Genomic DNA, 9130 nt, shown 5'->3' with positions numbered 1-9130 from the left:
TTGAAACCTTAGCTTCTAACCTTAATGCTAGTTCCACTATCCTTTACCGCAATTCCATTCCATGACTCATAAGCGTAATTGCAGAGTAATTAGTACAATTGTAAATATATTCTTTATTTTTCTTTATAGGTATTAAAGTGTTTTTCCTCTATTCGTTTGACATTTTCTTGATTTTTATAATTGTGTTAAATAAATTAGTTAACATATAATTTCGTATCATCTAGGCATTTCCAAACTTCGATGTCTTCATAATTAATAATCTTAGGTACCAAGTCCATTAGTTTCCGATATCTTCATGATTCTAGCCTCTTCACTGTGTTGAGAAACATCCTATACACAAACCAACAAACATATGTTTACCATATATATTCTCAGCATTTACATAACATCTAACTTTCCAAAGACAATATTGTCTTTTCCAACAACATAGGCCTCTGCCTGTCCAAAGTATCTAGGAACTTGAATGAAACGGGCCTTAAAAGCATGGTCCAAAATGTTCAATATTACGTTACTAATAGGGCAGCTACTGCTCCTACACCTTAAAATGTTGCTCGAAATAAACCAGCTAGTCTTCCACAAGGTTAGCCTTATCATTTGATGGGATGCCATTTGGGGCTTAGTAGTGCATATACAAACATCAGGCATAAATATGTGCATATATACACACAAAGACTCATTCACAAAAACATATATACATAAGTATAAATATATTGCACTAGTATAATCATTTAAAATGAAATGAAAAGTGTATACTCCCAAGGAACATCTTGTACGAGCATTAAGTCCCCCTCCTCATCTTCATAAATGAGCGAAAATTCAGATGATCCATTTAAAAGCTTGGTGGTCATTCTTGATTGCTCACTCTCTCCACTCAAACCTAGTTACACAATCATAATTACATTTTAATACTAAAAAAGAATTATCTATGCAACTCATTACTGTCCTAGTCCAACTAATTTAACCTTGATTATCAAAATGTTTATGTCATCTTAAACCACTTGGTTTTAAAAGTTAGTCATTAGATTGAGGTGCAACAATGATTTAACAATAGTTTCACATCAAAAATTTTAGATCGAATTGATAGAAAATAAGTAAATTATACATTACTGATAAAAAATATAAAAAATAAAGATTACACTCATGAAAGGAAGTGATGCCTGTGGTTGGATTAACAAACATGTCCTCCCATGCTTGGGCTAAAGTCTCATATATAGAAGAAGCATTTAGATCCACTTTCTTCCCTATTGGCAATCCATCCATGTTAACCTTAACAAACCCAAGATGTCCTTTTTCCATAGCAACAATATTGTTCTTATTGCTATCATTGTACACTTTTTTCTTTGAAGTTTGCTTCATTTTATCATCCTCGCATGTCTCATCTTCTTTAGAGGTCAGAGTCTTTATCTGGTTAACCAAGTTGTTCATCCTATAAGTCATATAGGCGGTGTCCTTACCTGGTTAGCCAAGGTGTTCATCCTATAAGCCATATAGGCGGTCATCCCACAACCTGACTGCTCCCAAGGAATAAAATTAATTATAGTAATGACTAATGAGTAATATATTAGTTGATACATGGAGAGAGAGAATAATGGAGGCAGCCATGATCCCAATCTTTTAACAATCCAAATTAATGAAGGCAGATCCCAATCTTTTAGTTATCCACATGATCAACATTTTATTCTCTACTTTTCATCATTCCAATTTTCTCAATGATTTAAAAAAAAAAAAAAAAAAAAAAATGGGCTAATCCTTAACAAAAGAAAATCGAAACACTAATATCAACAAAATAAAAATAATGTTAGAATTTATAGGGAAAATAGTGGAACAAAAACAGAGAGAGAGAGAGAGAGAGAGAGAGAGAGAGAGAGGATAATAGAAGAACAAACACAAAATACGAAATGTCAGAAATGCAGAAATTAAAATCTTAACTCCATCAAAAGGAACAGTATGATAAATTGATGGATCATCGGCTCTCTTTGTGTTAGAGATAGCAGCAACAAATGGAACATGTTAATATTTAAATATTTCTTACTCAATAAAATATATGAAGATTTCCCTATTTAATTAAATATAATTAGTGTATATTTATAGTGTATGACTGTTATATTAATTTTTTATAAAAAAATATTTTTAACTAAATTATAAATTATAAATTATTATAAGTAAAAATTTAAATTAATAATTGATTATTCACTCAAATAATTCATAAAATAATTTAATTAATAATGAAAACCTGATGCACCAAAAATATCGTTAAATCTCGCTACTCTAAGTAGTGAGATTACGTCAAAATCATTCTGAGAAATACTTTTTAGAAAAAAATATTATTTAATATATTTTTTAAAAAAAATTAATTCGAAAAAAAACTGGTGGATAAGATATGGATGAATGAGCCACCCTCGTCATAACAATCTCATAAATGTTTTGGATTTTGGCTTTCAAGTTTTTTCATTCAATCCAATTTGAAAATTTTCTGTTTTCTGCATTTGGGTATCTGGTAATTTCCGACCCGTGTGTTCTTGATCCACCGCTCCCGTGGGTGGAATGTCGTATCATTCAATGAATCCTCCCAGCCCTCGGCGCAGAAGTTGCAGTTTGGCGACGACCATGATCGTCGTCACCATCGCGGTGGTCTTGATTTGACCCTCAGCGTCGTGGCCAAAGATCAGTTGCGTTCCAATACCGGAATTTACGCGACGTGATGTTCGGAAAATTGCTCGTCGCCATGTCCACCGGCATTTCCGGGAAAGTTGCGCTTTACCCTGATTCTATAGACCAATTTACCTACTAATTTTTCTCTTATGTTATGTGTAGGGGGGTGGGGTCTAGACTGTAGCGTGCAAGGAAATGCATTGTTGGGAAGTGGAGTATACCTGAAATTAAGGTGGCATTACCAGCGGGATGCCCAAGTTTTTCTCATACTGTTAATTGGATTGATGTCAACTTTCTTAATTGGTGTTGGAAGCTTTGAGCAAGGATTTGTTTGCCTTGCAACTTCAACGAATGGTGCATTGCCCCACTACTGCAACAATCACCATGGTCAACCCCAAGATAGTTTAGTTGCTTGTGTAACCCATAAATCCAACGTTTGGGAGAGAAGAAGACGCATCTCTAGAGTGCTAGGCCCTAGTATTTGATCATTGATGATCATCAAATGAAAAATCCTGTTCCATAAGCCAACGAGGTTAGAATAAAAGAAACTAGTAAATGCCTCAATTGAAAATCCTAATAGACAGCGAGCTCAAATTAGGAGAACCAACATGAGCCTAGTAAAAAACCCTAGTACTTAAAAGCTCAGATAAAATTTTCATAATCTGCAAGTTCAACATGGATGGCGTGAGCTCAGTTGAAGGCCCTGATCTTTTGAAGGCTCTAGAAAAATTATCAAGGAAAATGATGATCTGATTGAGACGGAAAGATGAGGATGGATTGATTGTACATTCATTATGGTAGCCCCCATTAGAGGTATAAAAATAGGAGTATTGATAGAGCTGTAAAAGTTGTAGAAATGGGAAAGAAATTGAGGGATGTGACCATTGGATTAGAAGAGATAAATAGGATTAACTTAGGGATGCAGAGGCAACAAAAGATAGAAATATAGAGATAACATATTGCAGAAATTAAAGTGATTGTTGTTTGTTACATTACATGAATTGAATTAAATATTGAAGGTCTCCTCCCCAAGTCAAATTTGGATTTACAACTTCAACAAGTGATGCACAAAATGTAGTTATTGATACAAGTCCCTAATCCAAAATGTTTAAAGGTCTAGTTATAAATTGAGACTTTTAATTTCAAAGTATTAATGATGTAATTATTATAGTTAACTCTCATATGTCTTGCCTAATGATTATTTTTCTTGTCACCTGATAATTGGACGACCTTCGCCTAATAACTATCGCCTTAGTTGGCAATGAATTGTTTGTCTCGCCTGGTGAATGGACAACCTCCAAATGGATGTGTGATCTTCCTTTCATTTCCCTAGATAGTTTGGCATTAAGTGGTTCACCTGGCATGGGTGATTGTCATATATCTAAGCGACACTCATTATGCATGCCACCTAAGTGACTTGTCATTATAACTCTTATGACGAAGTTAAGATAAGTGATTAGTGATCTTATTTGCCATGTATCTAGATCATTACCATATCCCAAGAAATGTACAAAGATTACACAAATAAAACTCTAACTACTTGAAAGCTCAAGTAATCTTGGACAATAAGTACAATATATACAGATAGTAACTAAGATCTTATTAAGAGAATCGATGTGAACCTAGTAAATGCCCCAAATACCTCAAAGCTCAGGGAGAACCGTGTGAGCTCAATGAAAGCCCTGACCACTTGAAAGTTTGGGCAAAATTTACTCGAGGATGAGTTGGTACATATAGGTCAGCATGACTCAAGCTTAGTGCAAACACAAACTCAATGTGGGCATTGGCACGGTAGGGCACCAACTCGATGTGTGTGCGGACTAGCTTGATATGAGCATTAGCCCATTATAGGCCTTAGCCTCAATGACATAAGTGCCCTAACATGAAGCATGTTGGGCATGAGCCTAGTATGTGGATGAGCTTAGTATGTCATGAGTTAGGAGCTTACTAAAGGCCTGAGCTTAAAAAGAAGAGAAAATTTGAAGAAACTACTTTCGAGTCCTAAAACCACTTTAGGTCGAGGAGTGGGTGTTATTTGTAATGGGTAAATAACATCCTAATGTCACATAAGCATTTAATAAAAACCTATGTGATGTATGAACTAGCGATGATATAATTTTCTTATTATATCAGCCTCAAAATTAAGTCTTAGTTGATCATTTTTTTATTTCTAAATATTAATTAGCAATATAGTTCATAATATTTCTTGCTATACTAAATTAACCTTAGCTTAATGTCTATTAATTTTTATAATTTAAAAATTAGTACAAGATACTCAAGCATGTGGGAGATTGAATCAAATTGCACATCACATTATCCTCTTCATATATTTTATACATATATTTAATCAATTCAAGTTTAATCTAATAAATTCAATGAAGTTTATTTTTAAAAGCTTCTAAGTACGTATAATCAAATCATATTCGAATCTTATGTTTAATTTAAAGTGGACAAATCGTGGAATACGCTACCAACCGGCCTTGGGGATTGGTTGGGGGATGAAAGAGCATTAAAAGCGACGCCGAAAGAAAGCTCCGTTTGCCGTTGAAAAAAAATAAAAGGCGCTCTCATGCATTCATGGCACCTCCGCCACTCTCTCCACCGCCACCGCCACCGCCACCGCAACCGCAACCGCCACCGCCGCTGCCCCCTCTTTATTACTCCATTTACTAACCAACCAGCCACCTCCACACAATACGGGACCCTGTACATCTCTCTCTCTCTCTCTCTTTCTCTCTCTCTCTCTCTCTCTAAAATGACACAGCATAACCACCACCAAGATCTCCCCCCATCCACCCTGAAACACCGCCGCCGGGGCTGGCTGATCGCCGTCTGGGTCATTCTCATCCTGATCTTTCTCCTCTTCGTCGTCGCACTGATCTTGGCCCTGACCCTCTTCAAGTTCAAGGAACCCAGAACCAGCCTCATCTCCGCCACCGTCGATGGCGTCGCGCCTCGCGTCACGCTGCCGTCCATCCGCTTCGAGCTCAACCTAACTCTGATCCTCGAGGTGCTCGTGGAGAACAGCAACCGCGCGAGCTTCCGGGGCGGCGTCGGTAAGAGCGTCGTCCTCTACGGTGGCGCCCCGGTGGGCGAGGCCGATCTGTCCCCGGGCCTCATCCCGGCGAGGGGATCTGCCGCCGTGACCTGCCGGCTGACGGTGGAGGTGGACAGGCTCGCCTCCAATATTTCTTCCCTGATTAAGGACGTGCTCGCGGGCGAGGTCCCCGTAGAAGTGCGCACGAGGGTTCCTGGCAGGGTGTCGCTTCTTGGGATCTTTAAGAAACACGTCGTCGCTCTGTCGGACTGCCGACTGGTCGTCGGGTTTCCGGAGATGAAGATCCGCCGGCAGGATTGCGAGCACGAGACCAAGTTTTGAGGCTTGAGAGGAATGATTGCTACACTTTTTTATGTGTTTGGATTTAAAATTTTTATGTGAAATTAATTGTCTTCTGAGAATACTTTTTAGTTAGTTATGGGGAGGCGTTATATTATTGTATCACATATGTACAGAAATCTTAAAAGAGACAGTAATCTTCTTTCAGCATTTTCTGTTCATTATCCTTAAATTTCATTCAGTCTTAAGTATTTGCTTTTTAAATTTTACTATTTGCAAAACATAATAGAGAAGCTAGTAATTAACAAAATTATATAATCATAGTTTTAAAATATTAAAATATATCTATAACACTCCTTATCTTCATAAATGATAACTTCAAAATTTTTCAACCCCAGCAAATTATTTATTTATTTGTAGATGCATTGATTTTGGACGGAACCAGTGAAATTGCAAATCACTCGCTAGTACAAGTTCATGTTAAGCATGTGATTTTCAAGCCAACTCTTGTGCATTTTGACTTGTTGTTTTTCCGATTTTCTGATTTTTATTTTTCTTTCTCCATAATAAAGAAATAGATTATAATAATATATTTATTTAAATTATCAAATTTTTTTATTTTTTAAATCAAATCATTTATTTTATATATTTTTAAATTTAAATTTAAAATAAAATGATCATATGATTTTAATTATAATTAAAATAAAAATATACATAAATTTAAATATATATATATAATAAAGCCAATTATAAAATATTTTTATTTTTTTTCCAATTATTGTATACAATTTGCTAATTTCTAGTTTTTAGTTTCTATTTTTAATTTTTTTTTTATTTCTATAATCTTTTAAAGTGATACCAAACAACCCTTAATATGTACAAAATCTTGGGACCAAATCCTACGCACGATTCTAAAAATTGGACCGGTAACTAACCAAGTAAAGTCACTGGGTCGATAGAACAAGTTAGGCTGAGGAATCGAATCAATGGTTGAATTAGTGATATCAACATGATATATATATAATAGTTTTAAGTTTTTTTAAAAAATGTAATGACTCTGCATAATAAATTTATGATTTATCATTAATTATTACATTTAAAAATTACAAATTAAATGAATCTTGAAAAAATGAAAATTTATTGTTTTTCATTTTAAAAATTTTCTAACCCATTAAATGCTCATTAAAGGTATGTGAGTCTACTCAAGGAAATTTTCCAATATCCATGAACAAAAGCTCCTTCCTCCCTTTCAATGTTTCTTAGTTCAACTTCTGTTAGATGAAGCATTTAATTTAGGAAAAAGAAAGAAAAGAAAAAAAATCATAGAAATTTATTTTTTATTATATATATTTTTTATATTAAATAATATTAAAAGTAAAAATTTATTTTAATATGATTAAAAATATGAAGAAGTCAAATATTAATGATGTATAAAATTAAAATATGTTTATAGATTTAGTGTAATATAAAATTATGAATTCCTTAATATTTTCTTTTTCTTTCCTTAGTGATTTTTGAGTTCCAAATAGACTATATCCTATAAGCTGATCACAAAATGTCATGGGGAGGAACAGTGAAAATTTTTGGATTTAAAAAACAAAAAAAGTTGCACTCGAGAAGTAAGGAGCAGGAATTGCGAGATCGGGAGTGGGAGGAATGGACGAGGGGTGGTTGGATTCATAGTTCAAGACTTTCAATAGAAAATTTATTTGTTGTATTTAAGTTTGGCTTTTAACTTTATACGATATTCTAATAGAAAATAATTAAAAATATATTTTTAAATTAAAAATCAGATGGATTTGACCTAATAGTGACTTGAGTTATGTTGATTTGAACTGAGTTTACTGATTCTATCCCGAGTTGCTTTATTTATAGGTTTTCTACTTCACTCGAACCGGATAGATGGTATGTTCCAATCGAACCATGGTCCTAGGCACTAGAAAAAGTTATTATTATTTTTTTATCCTTGAGAAGACTAGAAAAAATATTCAATTTAATTATATGTATTTCAAGACCTCATTTGACTAATTAGGTGATCAACTAATTGTTAGAGCAATATTCTTTTCAAGTTATTTTTGACCTAACTGGACTATTGACTCAAGTTATTTATTATGGATAATCGAGGTCCCATCTTAACTCTTTTAGGCAAGTGCTTCGGCTTCGGTGATGTTTTGGTAATCCTCAAATGATTGGGAGAAGAATGGTTTACCTTCTAGAGGATGTTGGTCATGTAGCACCCCTTGACAATTTCCACGTAATTCCTCAGGTGGCTACCTTGATTGATTAGCTATCACCTATTTAGGATTGCAGACCAGTGTTGAGCCAAACCGAGTTAAATTCTATCATGCTCAAACTTGTTCATTAAATTTTTAATTGAACACAAACTCAAGCTGAACTCAAACTAAGCTTCTAGACACTTGCTCAAACTTGTTTATATATAAATGAATGAGCTTACAAGCCCTTACTACATCGACTTACTGATATGCTCACTAATAATTTAATTTTTTTGAAAACCTCTCATTTCGAGAGAAGAGAAGTTTTGTTAAGCAAAAAAAGTGAAAAGAGTCTTTTACTGACACTCTCTTAAAGTTTTGTTGCCCCATTAAGCTAACCTATTGGCTTGAACATTAGCCTTATCAATAAATTTATATTTTAGAGTTTAAGCTAAAAATAGTCCCACTTTAAAGTTCACTTCAATCTACAAAGTCTAATTGGACTTTATCAAACCAACCTATAAAATGATTTTAATTCAAGCATATTGAACAATTCCAAACTAAATCTATAATCGAGCCACCTACGAGCCTAAATGAGTAAAACCTATTCATATTTAAGTTTGGCTTATTTACTAATGAGCTGTAAAGTTGAACTCTAGAAAGATTCGTTTATATAATAGTCAAGTTCGAAACAAGTTCTTATTGAGCGAATCTTCAAAGCTACTTATGTGTGGCTTGATTCGTTTACAACTCTAATCACCGTGCTCTAAAGAGATTCACAAAAATTATACAAACACTTATTTAAAAATTATTTAGAGAATTTAAGTTCTTTTTTTCCCCTCAAAGCACATGTTATAGATGAGTGAGGTCATCATTGCAAAAGTATATTTATAATAATTTATTTAGGACATGTTTGGTTCGTGACATT

The 9130-nt window shown here is 34.1% G+C and overlaps 2 protein-coding genes across 2 annotated transcripts; one reads left to right on the top strand and one right to left on the bottom strand.

Moving 5' to 3' along the window:
- Positions 1-378: 378 nt before the first annotated feature.
- Positions 379-1437, bottom strand: LOC131160937 (auxin-responsive protein IAA13-like). Its single transcript, XM_058116809.1, has 3 exons — positions 1137-1437; positions 774-877; positions 379-474 (listed from the first exon to the last, which is right to left on the bottom strand). Exons 1-3 carry the CDS (start codon positions 1435-1437, stop codon positions 379-381), a joined length of 501 nt encoding a protein of 166 aa, XP_057972792.1.
- A 3659-nt stretch (positions 1438-5096) lies between these two features.
- Positions 5097-6199, top strand: LOC131160509 (uncharacterized). Its single transcript, XM_058116275.1, has one exon. It carries the CDS (start codon positions 5222-5224, stop codon positions 6029-6031), a length of 810 nt encoding a protein of 269 aa, XP_057972258.1. The 5' UTR covers positions 5097-5221; the 3' UTR covers positions 6032-6199.
- The last annotated feature ends 2931 nt before the right edge of the window (positions 6200-9130 follow it).

This window comes from Malania oleifera, chromosome 7 (genome assembly GCF_029873635.1).
Source record: "Malania oleifera isolate guangnan ecotype guangnan chromosome 7, ASM2987363v1, whole genome shotgun sequence".
NCBI classification, from domain to species: Eukaryota; Viridiplantae; Streptophyta; class Magnoliopsida; order Santalales; family Ximeniaceae; genus Malania; species Malania oleifera.
Note: the sequence above shows the minus strand (reverse complement) of the source record. Positions and strands in the feature narration are given on the sequence as shown.